Raw genomic sequence first — 20942 nt, 5'->3', positions numbered from 1 at the left:
GTGCGCATGTCTACTGAATAATCATTGAAGTTTTCACTGTTCTTTTCATTCGTGTATCTTTTATACAAAGGTTTGAGACATATGGCTCGTGTAAATTTAGGTTAAACACAGTTAATACTATTCGCCAATTTCACAAGCAAACAGAAATGAAATTTGACTAGAGAAACACTAGCAAATGTATATATAAGATTGGCGTCAGAAGAAACAAAGCTGATAAAAATATGGGTAGGAATTTTCTAAATTAAATAAATATTCTCTAAAATAAAATGAGAAAAATTGCTGATCAAAGGAGCTAAATAAGGAAATAAGGAATTGTTTACATGTATTCGAAAGTTTATAATTGCTAGTAAACGCTTTTGAATTCATACATAATATGTTCGTTACTTTCATCACATTACTACCTCAGTTAACGAATCATTTGGTACCCTTTAATTTTTTCTCTAAATGGAGAAATTATAATCATGAAAGATTTGATGTTGTTAATAATTAAGCTGGCAAGACCACTACACTTTCACCTATCCCCTCCTCCCTGCACACCCTCTCCTTCTCGTAGATAATATTAAGGTTCATTCAGGATCACATCTCTTTTCTCTCTCTCAGATTTCGTTTATTGCTGTCCATCTCAATAATGTAAATTCCAATTGAAAGAAGTGGACTAGTATAAGCTTTCAAGCTTGTTTTCTTATCCTGTTTCTGTTTGTTGATACAAAAATGTTGTCATATACTCTTTTAAAAGAAACGAAATAAAGTTTACATTAAACGAGCTAATGCGTATCAATATATTCAGAAACCAAATACATAAGCTAACATGTTGATAAAGCATGCTTCGGCATCGTTCGTGTTTGCTTGAGTAGAAACTGTGCCATAAAGTTACACTAGCAATATTGGTATCCAGGACTTTTGTACGGCTTTATTCTATTAACAAGTAAAATAGTTCAATAATGTTTAAACAAAATCAAACAAATGTCGTGACAACAAACGGGAGTTGTCTACCTTAGTGCAGTAGACTCTTGAATATTACGCCGTACGGCAATATATCCCATGAAATTTCTTATGCCTGATGTATGTTTGAAATTATTTTCTATGTATACAGGGTTATGATTCAATTGTTATGATGTTATTACTAGCTATGTATGTCAAGTTTGTCTTAAAAGCAAACCCCCAAAACTTTTTTTTCGGCTCTATTGTATATACCTGTCAATATGTATTGAAAGACATTTATATAGTGTGTGTTTTATTTTTCAATCATTGAAAAGGTAGTATGGTATTGACAATCAGTACAATGCAACGAAATACATACCTGTATACTTTTAGAACCTTCCTCACTGTGAGGTCACCAATGAAGTTAGAAGGAAATACTGTACAGGGTAATGTAATAAAAAAAACTGGTGTTGCTTTATGCTAATCTCATACTTAGACACATCATGCCGGACCTGCATTGGTCAGTTACAAATGACAAGGTACAAAGGTGAGATGTTCTGTTCAGGTTTTTTTTGTTTGTGTGTGTATGTGGTTGACTGGTCACCTTATAAAGGGCCATATCCTAGCGTGTGCTGTGTATTACGAAGGTAAGTCGTATTTAAATCAAATTTTCATCTTCAGATAAATAAACCACTTTGATTATAATCTATTTAAAATGGTTACAATATCACGTTAGGTATATTTCCATTAAGAGGACATGTTTATTAATTTTCAATGGTTGAACATCAGTATAAGCTGATTAATCAGCACACCCTATAAAGTTTTAATACGGTTTTAATTGATAAAATGAATGTTTTAATATTTATTTTCAAAGAGAAAGACCTGACCAAGGCAATGTTTACCCAATTGCTCCTCGTTCTTGGATTGACGGCTGTATACTGCTACGACGCCGGAGGTGAGTACATCATGGTTTGTTATTTCATGTAAAGAGATACCAGGTGTGCAGCTCGCTTATTTATTTCTAAGAAGATCAGTTCTAAAAGTATCAATTAAACACGGTCAATAATCTGATATTCCATGCAATGGTATTCGATTTGAAGTAAAGAAAAATCTAACATTGAATATAATGTAAAGAACAAAATTAAAAAGTTATCTTTTGAGCGCTTTTCGCTCTGAAAGTATTCCGTAAATGATTATTGCGCTAATCACGCTTCCATTACAGTGTTTTCCACGACAAACATTTTGGATGCGTTAATTCATCACTACGTTTATCTGATTAGATCATTACAGCACACCAGAACATTGTGGATGCACTTATTCATCTTTTCGAATATCAAAATAAAATAATTACAATGCGCTAGAACATTCTATATGCGTTAATTGATTCTTTTGTATATCTGATTAATTAATTACAGCACGCCCGAATATTTCGTATATCTGATTAATTAATTACAGCACGCCCGAACATTTCGTATATCTGATTAATTAATTACAGTCACCCGGACGTTAACGGCATGAAGTTTACACAATAGTTTTGTTTTGTTTGTTTGTTTGTTTCTTTGTTTTATTATGCTTTTGAATAGTAAAATTTTATTTGTTAAAATGTTACACATTTTTTGTATCATGATCATATGGTAATGTTTCCTTTTTATAGATGGAATATTGTGGAAATCGGACGGTTTTCATTCTCGTGCAATACGAAGTGTCAGGCAATGGATGCCAAATAACGATCATCAGATGGCGATGATGCAGAGGATGAACAATGCCCGTAGTTAGTACATATTGTATTATTGTTATTGAAAAAAAATCATATAGGATTGTGAATAATTATCATTCTCCAATGGTATAGAGCCCGTCGTTATTATTCTTTATACATATAATATATATTTCCACATTGAATGAGTCTTCTATATATTTGTTAATTAGTTTGGTACGGGCATGCTTAACTGTTTGTTTTATTTCCATGTTATTTTAAGTTGTATGAGGTATAATGTAAAGACTATATATCGATGATTGTGTATGTTTTTGTAATGTGGTTATAATGAATCAAGATCTTTTTATTAGAAAAACCCGCCAGTTTACTTTATCATGAAATATAGCATCAATAAAAAGTAATATCTTATTATTTTATCGTTAAACTTTACAGCACTATCCTGGCAACCGGGAGCGTTCCATGGAAACGGTCACGTGCAACGCATGCAGAATCGACCATACTGGATTTCGCGGGTTTATCCCGTCCCTTTTAATGCACAGGCAATGCGGATGAGCAGCGGAAGAGCACCTTTTCAGTGGAGGCCAAACATACCTAATGGTAGATTCCAATTCCAAATGATGTCTCCTTGGAGTGCAGGACAACGATTACCTACCATGAATACGCCTTGGCAACCCGTACAGCCGTCACAGAATCAAATGTTTTGGAATCCGCCCAGTATGCAAAGATTTCCTATGATGGTAAGACGTGCGTTCGGCCATAGGTCAACCGGAAGTGGTGGATTTCAATCCAGTACTGAATCCTCTGCCGGCAAGGGGCCTCAAGGGGTGACTCCGTTTGATGATAGGAGGTGAAAGTTATATACTGCAAAGAGAACCACTTTTCATGCAGCATGTATAACACTTTTTGCTAAAATGAAGATGACAATTTCATTTTGCCAAAATAATGAAAAAATTGTAATGAAAATAAATAAAATTTTCGAACGTGATTACCTTGGACTTTGCTTATACTTATGTTTCGTATACGTAGTAAACCTTTAATTACAACAAACAGGAATTACAACAATATATATTTTTGAAGGAATAGTTTAATCTTTCTTGATTTTCTGCGAGTGTTATAGGGTGTCCGCGGTTCACATGCTGCTACGGACTATTTGTCGAAGTCTTTTTTTTTGAGGAATTGTTGCGGGTTATGTACCTAACTTATAACAGTACAAATGTTGCAGAAAGATACATGTTTTCGCTTACGTTTGATGTTACATATCCGTCTGTAAATACATTTTTTTCACTAAGCATCATTTTGCGCTGTGCTGGCTATACGATGAAGTGGGCAATTCACAGCGTATTGCAGTAGATATTAAGCTTTTTATTTCTATGTGTAAAACTAATACATTTGTATTTTTAATGTTCCTACAATAATGGAAACATTACTCCTCCATGAGAAGTTGTTTGAACCATTGTCTAGAAATAGATACAGTTTATGGAGATTGGTGAATATAAAACTTAGCCGTGTATCCAGGAGCAAGGCTAGGTGACAAATTCGATTAGAAACCGTAGCTGTAGGTTTTCTTTGTTTTGTATATTAGCTTGCATAGATCATTAATTGTAAAGATATCAAAGTATATGCTTGCTGCAATGATTACAAAACCGATCAGTGTACATGTCTGGTTGTAGGTGATGGACAAGGCAGGCTATCAAATTTGATTAGCTGAAGAAAATCAAAGTGCTTTCTCATATCTATAATAAGTCTGATGGCGACAAAGCACCAGCTGATATATCAGCGAATAATTTTATTTCATCTGTTACACCCATTTTCATTGGTTGGAAAATTAAGGTTATTTCTGCATAGCCCCAAAAAATTTGACGTCGTCTGCTTGCGACTATCAATGTGTCGTTCAACGTCGGATATTTTCGGATTGGTTATCGAACAGAATATCGATTATAAAGTCATCGGAGATACGAAAGCTCTATCAGAAGCTATAGTCGAGAATGTTCTGCAAACCATAAACGTGTAATCAGCAACACTTTAGCTTCGATAATCAATCAAAACTGCGGCCATAATCAAAATGGCGTAGGCCCACTTGTGGCCGCAGAAAATACAACTTGCCTCTGATACCGTCCAACTCATACGCCTCCTCGATTAGCAATGTTCTGTCATCGGGGATGTTTTCCAACTCATCTTTCAATAACTGGGTGTTTAATTTTCCTCACAAGGCTCTTACATATAAACAAACATTCCAGTGTTTCTGATTTGTTAGCCTACAGCACCGTGAGTGACTGTTGACTGCGTCCTCAGACTAGTGCGAACTGGATCAAACCGGTTCGGCATGATCGTTTTCGCGGGAAATCTTAAAAGCGGCACAGTTATTGTCCTCAATGAACCGCTGGTGTAATATTGATGCGCCGCACATTAATCTATTAATTTGTTAAAATGAATTGAATAAAGGATGGTTTATGTCTAATAAGCATTGTTTTTAGTTATTACAATAAAATTATAAGCATTATTCTCAATTTATTTTTGGTTTATGAAGTCATAGACAAAAAAACGGATGGACATTCTTTTTCATAAACGCTTCTCGTCTATGAAGAATGCCCAGCCGTTTTTTTGTCTATGACTTCATAAACCAAAAATAAATTGAGAATAATGCTTAAGCATCAAACATTTCGTATTCATATCACTCAATGAAATATATCCAAAGGGGCGACCATGTCGATTTCTCCACTCTCTTCATTTCTCGTATATGTTTTGCAGTTGTACATTTGCTATTTTCTATAGCTGTTTTATGAAGATACATTTTATACCAACCAGGAAATAAACTGCAAATGCGTCCGATTGGCTGGCACGGTAAACTTTGGCCAGGACTACTTTTCAATCGCGTCGTTTAGGGCATTTCGATTGGCTGATACATGAAGGCTGCTTCATGCCGTAGCGGGAATGATAACAGACAGAAAGTTGTTCGCATTTGCTTTTCAGATAATGACTTGTTCGTGAAGATTTCTATCAATGCAATGCTTTGAAGATAATATATTTGTTAATTTCTTGCTATGATTTGTAATGAATTTTAATATTTTCAAAGATTTCAGATATTATTAATTTTACATATAGATTAGCGGCATTTCACTACAGGTCATATCCTTAGCCCAAATATATCAACGTTACGCACAGGGGTCAATTCATTATCATAATAGTTTGTTAGGTTTTTTCAATTGTGACAGAAACAGGTCACACAATCTCGTGGATGCTAAGCATGGTATTTTTTTTACTATTATTAGTTATGTTTTCAAAGTTCAAAACAACACTCGCTGAAGCTTTTCCTTTTGATAACTTTTAAAAAACACTCGTGGTGTAACGTCTATATATTCTATCCATTGGGTGCATGGTAGTCTAGTTGTAGATCACAGGACTACGTGACCGAAGGGTCGCTAGTTTGAGTCCCGACACGGGCGCTGTGTTGTATCCTTGAACAAGATACTTTACTCCATTGTGTTCCCGTTGACTCCGCTGGAAATGCGTACGTGAAAAGGCAGCGCAAAAAAGGTCGTGTGTAATGTGTTAGCACCGAAATGGCGGTTCCGGCTGTATGCTCCAATTGCTAGTTGAGACAGACATTTGCTAAAGGCCATATAACCTCGGATAATTTGTAAACCACTTTAAGATGGCTATATTGCTGTGATATAGAGGGATATAAATCACCTAATTGTTATTGCTATTACCATTTTTATTACATCCTAAACAGTTTACAATAATGTGTAATATACTTGTCCAAAAAAAATGAAGATACATTTAATACACGGATTTTGGTTGTATTATGCAAACTGTTGTAACTATTTGCGTTGTTGTAATTGGTACGATATATCCTTTTTCTACCACACTACGCTGTGTTATTCCAAGCACGGACCATTGTGTAAACGTGTTGACTGTTGGGTAAATACATTGATCTACCACAAGTGGTGATATTTTGTTTACATCATCAGGACTCGTTTTGACGCCATGCCGTCGTGTCCGGGTCGTGACTTGATGTACAGACGACTACTGAAACTAAATTTGTCACTTTATAGGAAACTGTTATATTCTCTCCACTCGTTACAAATATTTATGATCAATGTAACGACTTGTAAGACAATGATTATCTGGGTGATTTTGACATTGGTGCATTTATTGCATCATGATAAACAAACAACAATGTCAATGACGATTCAAATTGCATTTCCATTACTATTTTACATGTCCTACATACGGCGGACACATTGCTATACACATTGATAAGACGTCCATCTCTCAGGCCCCAGGTCAAAGGTCTTTAGCTACGACAATGACAGCGATTTGTTGCCTTTTTTGGCGGGAAGCAAACATCGCTGCGCCACATACATACGCGAATAATGCCTATGATAGTTTAATTTATGGATTAAATGACTAAAGAAATTAAAGTTTAAAAACACGTCTTACTACCAATGTTTTGACATATAGTTGTTCCTGACAATATAAATTGTAAAATGATAAATTATTCATTCTTGAATAATAATTGGAGAATTTTACATCTAGTGATATCACTACGCATCATTTGCATATATTAGCAAACACATGCCGCTGCTGACTCATGCCATTGTGGTAGATGTAAAGCAAGTTACACGAGCGATTTTAACACCATATTTAACAACCACTCGTTATGTAACCTCTAAATAATTTGGACACACCTGTAGGCAATGCGCCTGAATCTATGCACTATGAGCACAGATAACACAGAAATAAACATGTAATTTCTAATACTAACACTAAATCTAGATACCTTTTAGATGTCCATTCGTGTATTTTGTAAGATATCGTTTACATAATAGCGCATCGGTATACCATCTCCGATTTTACTGAACCTGCATTTTCTAAACAATGATAATGTTAGTATAACTTCCCTACGCCTGAGCCATCCTACCCTCGGATTCGTTAACTATTGAGTAGATACTAAGTGACACGGATTTTCAGGTATATTATGTGTATAACGATTCATTACCTCCTACATACAGTGTATGTAAAGTCCTTAAAGGTAGTCAACGCAGAGTCCTATTCAACTATTGAGTGATGTATGATTTGTTAAGACAGTTTGCGTATATAACTTGAAGTTAGTTTATGTCACCTCCATCAAAAAACTCCACTGTGTTTGCTGTTAGAAGCTAAAAAGAATAAAAATGTGGACCAAAATGTGCTGCAAATAATATGTATTTGTTACTTATCATGTTTTAATCCTAAATATCAATTCCATAGCAATGTTAAGTGTATACTCCAAAATAAAATGATTGGGGAAATAAATATTTGTAATCAAACAGCAAAGACGGGGCAAAAATTTGCCATTGATTGAGGATGTGCGTAATTGAACAAGGATATCGACCCATCCAAGGCAAATATTTACCCCATCTTTGCTGTTAGATTAAAAACGTTTATTTCTCTAATTGGATTAAGTTTGTTTCATTTTGTTTAACGTCCCAATAACAGCCATGGTCATTTAAGGACGTGCCTGGTTTTTAAGGTGGAGGTGGAGTACCCGGAGAAAAACAACCGGTCTATGGTCATCACCTGGAAACTGCCCCACGTTGATTTCGAACTCGCAACCCAGAGATACAGGGCTAATGATAAAGTGTCGGGACATCTTAGCAACACAACCACCGCGGCCCGAATCTTAAATAAATCCTGTTTCCCCAAAAGATACCGACATAATAATTTCAACAAAATTATACCTCAAATTAGTTATACAAATTTGCATGGAGTCCATCGAAAAAGGTATAAGAGGAATAACACAGGGTGTCCGGAATGGTAAGCCTCTTCTGCTAGATCGACACCACCCGCTATACAAATCTAGGCATACTCCAAGTCAAGTTCTCAAAACCAGAACTAATGTGATTACAACGTATAGAAGTATAGAATACATGAACAAACCGATTAGTGCCTTAAAAACGAAAAGGTAAGGCCTAATGTTTTTATTCTTTAACTGTGTCAAAGCTCTCATTGCAAGCTTTATCCCACTTAGAATAAATGAAGATGCCTTTTTTTAAAAGGTAGAATTTACGTTTATTCGTTTATTCAAAGGTCGCTTATGCCCATTTTTGTTTTACAACTTTACAATATAAGCAAATGCCATATTTTTTATATATAGATTATAATGTATACTTCGTACATTTTGCTGCTAATTTAATTTCGATAAAATTGGTTGTCATTAAATGATTTAATGTGAAAAGAGGTACTCTGGGAATATTATGTACATATACATAAACAAAAATCCATTTATGTGTATATTTATTGCAAAATTTTGAAAAGGCGGTGTGTCACGAAATTAAAAACCCGACACATGCAATTAAATAACTTATCCGTATACATATAGATGTATGATTCCTCGACAATAACTACCAAATTGGCTTTCAAAGTTTGTAGTTTCTTTCTCGGGAAGCATTGATATACTTGCAAAATACACTAACAACGGTGATACGCCCTGTGCACTAATTTAGCAGGGATATAAATACTCTGTACACATCTTATTTATTTATTTTTTTTTTTTTTTGTCTTTTGTTTTTTGTTTGCTGCTATATCTTCGACAAAGAGTTATATTCTTATATCCTTATACAATACCAAACACTTTACGCTATCGTACAATCCATCAACTTTTGATCTTTTGAATACAAAATGTACAATAATTAAATGTTCTTTCGTACTCCCTTTCTATATGATGCGTTCCCTTTCTAATAAGAGATCATTTTGGACGCTGGTAGTATTGTCTTCAATTGCTGATGTTAGTTAGATTTATTTTTATACCATGAATGTCATATTAAGCATTCTTATAACAAACATTATACAGTATATGCTGTCGGCTATGAAACATTTCAAACAGTATTGCAAAAATGACAAAAATGTCTCCTTTTTTAAATACTGAAGGAGGTGAAATTATCAAAAGAGTTTCTTTTTTTAACTGACATCAATATATTAACATGCTTTATTTATTCATTGTAAATTCTATATACTTTACAATAACTGCAGAACAAGTTATATTGGTTACAATGTAAAAACCATCGTGGGGCTTGGCCCGGGGCTCCACAACCCTCAACAACATGTATTTTACGAGCATGAGAAAATATTGATATATTCTGTCAGACGAATATATCGATTTTCCCTCATACTTGTATATATGTTATATTCAACAGGAAATCATTCAATATCCTATATATCTACTATCTAATGCCGGGGGGGGTAGAATATTTGTACTGTTAAAATTGTTATTTTAACTTATATCAATTACATGCGCCGTACTGATATCAACATTTAATAAATAATGATTCTTGTGATACTTGTACCTTTCACAGATTGGACAACAAATGCTTCTTAAAATACGAGAATAAAGCGTGATTAATATACATGACTTTTGCACTCACAATGATTTATGCATTGCAGCTGTTGCTTTAGATAATGTTTCTTGAATGAATGACTTTGAACCAATCTAAACATGGATACTGTTAAGTAAGATGTTAGCCTCCAATTCACCTTGTTTGTTGTATTTTTTTATCTGTAAGTCATACAGCAAAACGTGTATGTGATGTAGGAACAAACGAAAATGAAGGTCACGATTTAACCGTTTGACATGTCCGAAGTTTTGTCCAGTGTAAAAATATAAGATAATTTTATTACACAAAGCTAGATAACATTTCCTTTTTCAGTGTCTTTCTTCACGATTTCCCTAATTACAAAGAAACGGACAGGAAATGTAACGGTGTGTAGCCTATAAAACGTTTGACCACTGTCCACTTGTCCACAACCGTCCGAACCTTTTCATCCCACCTGTGTCCACACTAACCCTGAGCATAATCATGGTAAGTAAAATACGTAAAAAATATTATTCAATGGGCATATGTAGATAAACATGTCTCTTATCTATCATTTCTTCATATTGTTAAACAAACGTAGAAATGTATCGGTAATACTATTAAAGTAAACGAAAAGTTTATGAGCTAGTTTTGAAACGATTTGACAAAATAGAGTTAGAATCAATGAAAATTTATAGCAACTTTGATGTCTTTCAATTTCGATGCCAAAATAACTTACTGGAATTTTGTGAGATTGCTAACCTCCCCTCACTCAACCAGCATTGTGGGTAATATTGTCCAGAGATCCAGCCAAATCTGAACGAACTACAAATGTATATAAAATTAACCCCATCTTTTTACTTTTAAGACTTCCATAATATTATGTGTTAAGAAATATGTATTTTATGTTAACAATATATTGTTTACCTTTCATACACACGTCAAGGGTAATTGCATTTACAGCATACATAACAGGATGAGCGTCAGGATTCACCTTTTCCATTTATGTATATATTGTAAGACACATGTTATACCTAAATGTGGTATTACAATATAATTTATGTCATAGAGGGTATTGATTTGCAAGTAGTATTTGTATTAGCTTAATCTTAAATTGTCACAATATATTTGAAAAGCAAGGCAACGATTGTTTTATCTTCAAAACACAACTGTATCAATATTTCAAAGAATTCACAATAGAGAAACTGTGAATAATATCTTTAAAATGAATCATATACGACGCGGGGGAGGTTGAGATAAAATGATACACAGTCCCTTTAGTACTTTTATATAGTGATTGCCTAAAGTATTAAAACCCGGAAGAAAATGCAATTTTACAAACTACAGATGGAGGGGTACATCAAACATTTAATATTAACCATTAAACATGAATATTTTACTTATGATTCATTTCCCTTCTTTACAGAGTATAGCGACGAAGCTCGTTTGTTTGACAGTCATGTTGTTTGTCATTTTGACATTTTCAACCGCCTGGTCACAGGACATGTGGAGAGGCGATAGAGGTATGCTATCTGTAGGGATGTGTTTTATATCTGAGGCGACATGATATACTGGGAAGTTATCTAGAGTTTTCAGAATACGTTACTTTTCTTAGGCATAACAGTGAATACTGAAAATTTATGCATGTACATATGTTTTATCTTACTATTATTATTTACTTATACCGATTGATATTATCACGCTTTGTGAACTCGTCTAAACATATAAGTCGTGATGCCGCGAGATACATACCCGATAGAAGTTTTAACCAGACTGTATATCATAAACTTTATAACATTCTGTTATTGATTATTACCACAGTTTAGTAATATAGTTGTATACAGTTATAAAATAATATACACTATAAGTTCCAAACAAGTAGACTCAAGAAATATTATATTGATCTGTTCAGTCGAGAGGGAGATCTCAATCTGAGTGTAAGAGTTTGGCTGTTTAGCACAAGGAATAACGATTGGTTATTTTTTCTCGCGTATTTACAAATCTAAAACAATCCAAGTCATAATACACATATATTAATTCATTCATAAAACCTTTTCGGTTTGAAATGTGAGATTACCCATCTAAAACAATTTTATAACAACAGGGAAGTAACAGAACGTCCTAGCCCATGTCAGCTGTCTTCCTCTACCCTGGTAGAACAGATTTTCCGTTTCTCTAAAAAAACGGAGACTTTCCTGTAAATGGAGTAGGGGAGACATAGTTTGACTGTTAAATATTGTTGTAGCGGACGATCTCATGGCTTCCATAAAGTGTTAGTTATATATACTAGTAGGTAATACATTAAATACTGCCCATCACTTAAGCTGATGGTGTTATAAACGACATACAATACTTCAGTGGATAGGGGCCGCGGTGGCCGAGTGGTTAAGGTGTACCGACACTTTATCACTAGCCCTCCACCTCTGGGTTGCGAGTTCGAAACCTACGTGGGGCAGTTGCCAGGTACTGATCGTAGGTCGGTGGTTTTTCTCCGGGTACTCCGGCTTTCCCCCACCTCCTAAACCTGGCACGTCCTTAAATGACCCTGGCTGTTAATAGGACGTTAAACAAAAACAAACCAAACTTCAGTGGATAACATTTAACTATAATACAGGAAGTTAGTTTACAGCCTACATGATGTTACAGCTATTACAGCTCACACTTACTTACCGACTAGCGACTAGTTCATATTAATCGCGTTTCCATTATAAATTAATCTTGCCTGAAGGAAACATTTTCATAGACTTAAAAAATCTATGTTATCAGCCCGTATCTGTAACTTTTGATTGACAGAAAAATCGGTTCTTCAATAAAAGTGGGTTTTGACCGGTATTGTGTCTAGTAGTTTAGATTATATGGATTAACTTTAATACATTTTTTTTTATTTTATGGAGTGTACTCTCATCATTTTTGTTTTACATCTCCAAAACATAAACTATGTATTCAAATGAATTCGTAGCAACTTTAAAACCGTATTAGTGAAAATAATGTATTGCTAATATGGAAAATGGAACTAGGAAACGTCCATAGATGGTTTATAAAGTATCGATATGTATTAATCAGCAGATCAGTCATTAACATTTTAATTGATGAGGAGTTATGGTTTCGTTATCTTGTCGGCGTTTACTGTTTTTTTTATCTTTTAATACGTGTGACAGCTAATGAGTTTTATATTGTCTAATATATGTTTATTAGTCTAATCAATATATTGTATTCCTTAAAGGTGAATGGCAATTCAGCTACAAAGGAGATGACTCAAGCATGCGTGGAATGGGTCGAGGCTATTTCCCATTCGGAAATATGGTCATGGGAGGAATGTATCAATAAATGTATAGCAGATGTGATTTAAGGACAATTAAACCACCAAGGTGTTAACAAAAACAGTTTATTTAATCATGTGCATCTATTCAACATGTACCATAAACATTTAAATGTTAATGCGGCAACCCATCTGACACGAGTTAATAAATCAAAGGAAATACTTATGTAGACTACATACTAGACAGAATTATGATATTCTTGATTAGAGGAAGTTTCTTGTAATTCTCTGTGAAACTGCACTGGTTTGTCAATGAATATTATTAATATTCTTGTATTGTTTCCTTCTTTAACGGTGTGAACTATTTTGTCTTTAAATAAATTCACTTTTAAAATCCAACGAATATTATCTTATTTTCTATAATATTGCTATAACTTTATTTTTATTTTGATATTGGATTTGTCTTGTCGATACCATAGTATTATAATTAATTTTCCATTATTTGTACGCAGAATGCAGCTTTCTTATTGGTTGAGATTTTTTTTTCATACCACTATGAAAAAATCCGAGAATGGCACGAAAAATGTGACGTCACAATACGACAATTGACTTTGAGTATTAATTTGAGAAAAAGAATCCCATATAAAACCAGTAAAATTGTACATAAAACATGTTTTGAATTAGAAATTATTTTCATAAATTAATTATAAGCGTTGATGTCATATTATTATTTAGTTTCATAGGGTTATGAAACAAATTTTGTTTGCAAACCTCTGTAAGAATCCGCTACGCGGATTCATACAGTTTGCAAACATTGTTTTTTCATACCCCGATGAAACTAAAAAACAAATGACATCACTGCTTAAGTGTATGCTCTTTGTTTGTGGTTTAAACCATCACACTTTTTTTTTATAAAACATATACTATTACTCAGAACATTTCCTTTTATCTGTAAATAAAGAAATAAAATTAAAAAAAACTGACTATCGAAATGTCACTATACAATAATCTAAACAGCTGTTTCAAAACATTATGAAAATATTTTATCTTCAATAAATTCCACGGGAATAGCTATTTACTTTATAACTTGTCCTAGCGTCATCTATTGTGTGTAACAATTGCTAATTCGACATTATCCGATTACGGTATTCAGTGACAAATAAAACATAAAAAATGAAAAGTATAAGACAATGATACTGTAATGGATTATCATAGGTATTAGAGTTGTAACATTACTCACGTGTTCATCAACCATAAACACACACTGGTTTTAATTAACAATACAGTATTATATCGTTATGTTCTACTGTAAAACATGCACGAAAATAGAGCTAAGATTTGAAATACACACCGTGTAGACGTCAATTTATTTAATCGCAAAAATTAGTTATATGTAAAATAAATATAAATTTTGACTTTATGTGACCTCTAATGTAAAATTACAAGAGTAAAGTAGGATCTACTTATATAATTCAAAAATAAACTTATCATTCATGAAAAATCTTCTAGAATACTATTAAATACATTGTATATAATATGAGATGAATAGAGTATAAATACTTACAAATGACACTTTTTATCATGGCAGACGACGGTCCGTTTTCCATTGTAAGTAATTTTATACTGGGAAATTTCGTTTTATTATCAAAGAATGGAAATGTCTAAAGATGAGATTTAGTATCGTTGACAACACATAAATCGTAATTTGTTTCAACAAGACAATACCATGTGCACGCCCTAATGTTAGACGCTATATACAAATAGCGATAAAAAGACTTTCAGTTTAATTACATGTAATGTTATAATCAATGTACAGAATGGTACGCAACTTCAGCATGTCTCGTTGACCTGAATTTATGTGTCTATTAATGATAAAGCAGATCTATAGGGCCTTTACATGCCATGTGATTTAAATGTCATCAAATGAACGCGTTCCGGAATGAGCACAAGACATACTAAAGTGCAAAGTCCATGTTTCGTTTACAACAAAGGCTCTGTAAATGTGCTGATAAGCAGTTTACTGTTTAAACAACACCAATAAATAATCACAGTTGCATGTTAAGTTGACCTTTTAGATGACCTTGTCTGAAGTTTCTGCATACTTCCGTTATGGAAGGTATAAATATACATGTTTGGATCTCCAAAGGCACCATTCCCCTGAGTACATCGACGCCAAGCTGTCTCAACTGTTTCAGGTATGTATGACGATTAATTGGGTGATGAGGAATTAGTTACTTAAAATAAAAACAAAATTGTTCTCTGAAGCAGTATTTACACTCGCTTTATCGATTTTGATTTAGAATTACTGTTTTGTTTAATGTTAATACTCTAATGTTTCGATAACGATTTGATGATAAATTTAATTCTGAATCGATTCATTAATCTATTTATCTATTTAACCTTATCATTTCAGCATATCAGAATGAATACCTACATCTGTTTAGCATCCTGTCTCATCGTTGCTGTTAGCACAGCAGGTAAGAGTCATTTTATGTAGCCTTCCTTTCTCTTTTTATTCATACTTGTGCTTCTATTGGGATTTTATAATTAGAGAGATAAGTTAACATGGTCTTGACACACTCGAACCACCTGACTACGAAATGTATCTTAATTTGTAAACGTAAAGTCCAACAAATCATGTAATCTACTCTACGAAGTTCATCACAACAACTGGGCAAGGTATATGTAAATATAATTAGTAAGAAACATGCATATTTTGAAGTCAGGATTCTTTGAAACAAAGGAAAGCTGTGCTTTTACTTGTTAATGATAATTAGGGAATGGTCTTTTCTTCTTACATAAACACATGACTGACAACTTTGGTAATGGTTGGAAAATTTCATAATAATTTAGATACGTCCAGGTACGATCAAACTTACTCACGATATCTTAAATAGGACGTCATTATCAACTTAAACCGACGACTAAGTTACTACTTCGATTATACAGTAAGAACACAACATAATCTTCAACGCGAAAATACAGGATATAATAAACAAAGGAATATCATCTTAATGTTCCTAGCTTAAATATTTTAATAATTGTCATTTAAAGTATAAATGGGGCTTTGCGAACTTGTGTATAAAATTTTGACTATGTTCAAGAAAAATATATAAATATACACCCATTCTTTTTGCAATTACTGTATTTGCATTATAGTTAGTTGTTTAAATGATATTAAATGTTTAATGCTATTAAGACTTATATAATTCTAGCATACCATGTAATACGGCCATGTCATAAATACCGTAGGACACATGTGTAATAACACATTTGTTAACAGAGGTTATTAGTTAGTAAATGGCGTCGCATGAGTGTTCCTATAGAAAAAAACAATATACCATCCTAGTTGAAATTCGGATGTATGATGTGGAAATAATTTGCTGGTATTGCTATAAGGAATTTATTAAAATCGTTCAAGATATTTATTTGATTAAAAAAGCCAGGTGACATAGCCAATCATATAAGATAATATATTTGTCATTCCAAAGACTTCATATGCTCTTTCTACTTCTCTATTCAGCCTCTTTGTTATAAAACAAGTTTATGCAAAAAGTAAAGCGTTACATTTTTGCTACTAGAATAAAGCATTTAATCAGATAGATAGTAATACAAGATTCCTGTCCTTTTACTAAGGATGCATATATATGATCTGGAAACAATGGCCAACCTCTTTCTAAGCTATAAATAATCCTTTGAGCGAGATAGATTTATCTAAACCTAAGGAATAAAGTCTCATGTCTAACATTACAAATTCCGAGAGTTTGTTCATTTGAAATTGACCGGCCGATCCCCTCTCCCGAAATTGGATAAATATTAACATATATATATTTATATTTCTTTTATTTTTTTTGAATATTTTCTATATTTGTTTATCTCAATGAAACAGAACACACATATTATGCGTTCTAGCATTTTATCAAAGGCAAATTACTCGTGCAGGTACATATGGAGGTGGTTCCGGAAGTATGGGAGGAGGCATGGGAGGAGGTCCCTCAGGTGGAATGGGAGGTATGAACGGAGGAGGATTCGGAGGCACGAGTGGAAAAGGTGGAATGGGAAGCAGTATGGGAGGAGGTCCATTTGGTGGAATGGGCGGCGGACCCTTCGGGGGAATGGGAGGTGGTCCCTTCGGAGGAATGGGAAGTGGCATGGGAGGCGGAAAAGGAGGCATGGGAGGTGGTATGGGAGGTGGTCCCTTCGGAGGAATGGGTGGTGGAAACGGAGGAATGGGTGGAGGAAACGGAGGAATGGGAGGCGGTCCCTTTGGCGGAATGGGAGGAGGAAAAGGAGGAATGGGAAGTGGCATGGGAGGTGGACCCTTCGGAGGAATGGGTGGAGGAAACGGAGGAATGGGTGGCGGTTCCTTCGGCGGAATGGGAGGCGGAAAAGGAGGAATGGGAAGTGGAATGGGAGGCGGACCCTTCGGTGGAATGGGAGGAGGAAACGGAGGAATGGGAGGTGGAATGGGAGGTGGACCCTTCGGTGGAATGGGAGGAGGAAACGGAGGAATGGGAGGTGGAATGGGAGGCGGACCATCCGGCGGAATGGGAGGTGGGAACGGAGGTATGGGCGGTGGTATGGGAGGCGGTCCCTTCAATGGAATGGGAGGAGGAAACGGAGGAATGGGAGGTGGAATGGGAGGCGGACCCTTCGGAGGAATAGGAGGCGGAAAGGGAGGAATGGGAGGTGGAATTGGAGGTGGACCCTTCGGTGGCATTGGAGGAGGAAACGGAGGAATGGGAAGTGGAATTGGAGGTGGACCCTTCGGTGGCATTGGAGGAGGAAACGGAGGAATGGGAGGTGGAATGGGAGGCGGAAAAGGAGGCATGGGTATGCTTATTTTCATTTTATGATTAAAAAATAAAACAATTAATAACATATGAAACATTTCTACCTGAAAGTGTTCTTATACGCCTTAATTTTTCTTAGTATTAAAAAACATAATTGACAGATGTCCATTTAATGCTTTTTGATTGATACAACTCTTTTCGTCTAATCTACATAATATAATAAGCGAAAAACATACAGCAGCATCCGTATATAAAAATCATTTCAAACAACTAATTACTATATTTTATGTTCCAGGTGGAGGATATTAATCTACCCAATTCAACGTCTTTCATGTTTTTTGTTTGTATCTGTAGTTAATAAAAGACGAGCATTCGATAGTGTGTTCTTTTATCTATCATACAATCATTTATCATCAGAGCTAAAATCACAGAATCTCACAAGGCACTTGCATAACGTGACAGTTATCAAGAAACTGGGCGTGTGTCACAAAACGTTGTAACATAACTAAAGTATTTCAAACAAAACACTTAATACGGATTGTCTAGATATGGATATCACAGTTAAGTGTCGTATAAGGAATATCCAAGAATTGCATGTAATAATATATCTCTTATCTCCCAGCTTCTCAAAATCGAATCAATGGTGAATTTAGGACAAAATTCAGAATCTGAAATGTTTGTTAGGATGATCAGGCACATATGTAAGACTATATCCCATTTTTAGTTATGACAGCACATGTGCTTAGAAGAAATTAAACTGTAAACGGAATTATCCAATTAACTTTAAACTGTAAATGGAATTAAACAGGCAGAAATCCCTCTTAACTGGAACTTTAAAATTGTACAATTAATTAATAGTTAATCATATGAATACAAAACCCGCTAAACAGACAACATAAGCATTGCTTTGATAATTAACTGTCAAGTAAAGGCTAAAATTATGATAGAAAACATATGCTGAGATGTAAACTGGCCCCATGTCTCTAGAATATTAAGATATCAAAAATTAAATTGAGCTTTAAGAATTTGGCCAGTAGGATATGTTTGCTTTTAAGTTTTAAGCAGGGGGGTAATCTAGTATTAGAATTAAACATAGCAATTCTTAATAAAAACACACTTAGGGGCTGGTGGCAAGTTTCGTTGATATGCCCTAGCTTGTACATAACTATAGAGCAGGTTGGTGATGATATCTCTTGTAGTTGTGTAATAATTTAATAGTAAACAAAAATGTTGACGCCGCCACAGCTGGAAAAGTAATACCTATGTTTCGCTCTGCAACTCTGTCGCACGTGAGATAAACACTGGATCATATATCTGCTTCGTCCCTCTGGGACCTGTAAGTGATAAAGGAGAGGTCAAAAGGGAATTTAATAAGATGAAATGGGATAAAAATGTTAGAATATTGAAGGATATCAGCATGATACTCATATCTATTAAAGTTGTTATGCTTCGGTTACTTGAGTGGTATTTGATTCAATCAAAATAGTTTCAAATTTCATTTCATCATTGTAACTGTTGCAATTATTCGATTAAACGTAGCACATGACATCCAGAGAAATAATTGATCCTTACCGAATATGTGTATTACATACCGTCGGAACACCACGGTCCCTCTTTGGTGTATTGTTGGGATGTGCGTCTCATTGAATCCAAGTTTACGTAGGAAGCTGATAAAGCAAAATACAAAGTTTGTATTTGTTACATAAATCCAATACACCTATACATAATAACTGTATCTTTTAGGAAAGATTTTACCATAGTATTTCCATAGTAGTTTTCTTTGTCAATTGTCGTCAGTTGAACAAAATTAGATGACTTACTTTGATGGATTTTATCTAAGATATCATATTAGATATAGTCCGATTTATCTCCATTCTCATTGGCGTGGTACAGGGATACCCCATGGGAGCGTTTCAATCTTAATTATAAACCGAAAGTGAAAGCTTGCAATGCGTTACAACGTCAGCTTTACGCTGTATATTTTAAACATAAATTTGACATAACCTTCCGATTATTTACTTTTACTAATAATGATTGAACGTGATACAAGAAAACATCAAGAATTTATGGCTGACTTCACGAATACAAGAAATTGCTTCTTTGCTACCTGCCTGTCTTCATCGGACTATATACACATTTGCATTAAAAGTATGAAGAATTGGTTGTTTGATACACATCTTATTAGTCTTAGAGTGTGAATTGAAATTATATAGAGATAAGATGTGAATACACATAGTGAAAAGATTGCTTATTTTGTCTTTTCAAAAAAATGGTCGCGTAGCCTATTTCACTTGAGCAATTGTCTCATAGTGTTTTTCCCCTAAAAATAAGTTTAAATATTTGATTGATAAAAATATCTTTAATATCCTGAAAAAGAGAAATCATTTCCTCAGGGAGGAAGGCTTTTGGATTTGTATGAAAACCCTGCTTCAGTAAAGATACATTATTCGATTTTCGCAGGCAGTTAGACAGGTAAAGACGTATACATATATTGCAGTCACACGCTTTGGACAAACTTGCATTGTATTCACATGCTTTGAACAAATCATCATTGTATATAAAGCTTTAGTCAAACTGCCATGGCATTCACAAACTTTAGACAAACTGCCATTGCATTCCCAATCTAAGGACAAACTGCCACTGTATTCATAGGATTTGGACAAACTGTTATTGTATTCACAAGCTTTGGACAAATTGTCATTGTATTCACAAGCTTTGGACCAAAAACTATTTTATCCACAGGCTTTGGAGCAACTGACTGCATCGCAGGCTTTGTACAAGCTTTCATTGTATTCACATACTTTGAACAAACTACCATTGTATAAAGAGGCTTTGGACAAACTGACACTGTATTCAGATAATATGGACGAACTGACACTGTTTTCACAGTTTTCGGGAAAACTGCCATTTGTATATACAAG

At 34.4% G+C, this 20942-nt stretch overlaps 1 protein-coding gene across 1 annotated transcript; it reads left to right on the top strand.

Moving 5' to 3' along the window:
• Positions 1 to 1767: 1767 nt before the first annotated feature.
• On the top strand, positions 1768 to 18330 carry LOC117332214 (glycine-rich cell wall structural protein-like). The gene is made up of 7 exons (XM_033891097.1): positions 1768 to 1876; positions 2576 to 2692; positions 3068 to 3372; positions 15304 to 15423; positions 15642 to 15705; positions 17171 to 18061; positions 18317 to 18330. The coding sequence occupies exons 1-7, from the start codon at positions 1768 to 1770 to the stop codon at positions 18328 to 18330; spliced, it is 1620 nt and encodes a 539-aa protein (XP_033746988.1).
• Positions 18331 to 20942: the final 2612 nt, after the last annotated feature.

This window comes from Pecten maximus, chromosome 8 (genome assembly GCF_902652985.1).
Source record: "Pecten maximus chromosome 8, xPecMax1.1, whole genome shotgun sequence".
Taxonomy (NCBI): Eukaryota; Metazoa; Mollusca; class Bivalvia; order Pectinida; family Pectinidae; genus Pecten; species Pecten maximus.
Note: the sequence above shows the minus strand (reverse complement) of the source record. Positions and strands in the feature narration are given on the sequence as shown.

Bases quoted from the DNA above. Each gene is read 5' to 3' on its own strand.
- LOC117332214 (XM_033891097.1), top strand. From the start codon at position 1,768: ATGAATGTTTTAATATTTATTTTCAAAGAGAAAGACCTGACCAAGGCA. The intron at 3,373-15,303 runs GTAAGACGTGCG...TTGACCTTTTAG, and splicing joins TGCAAAGATTTCCTATGATG to ATGACCTTGTCTGAAGTTTC. The intron at 15,706-17,170 runs GTAAGAGTCATT...TTACTCGTGCAG, and splicing joins CGTTGCTGTTAGCACAGCAG to GTACATATGGAGGTGGTTCC.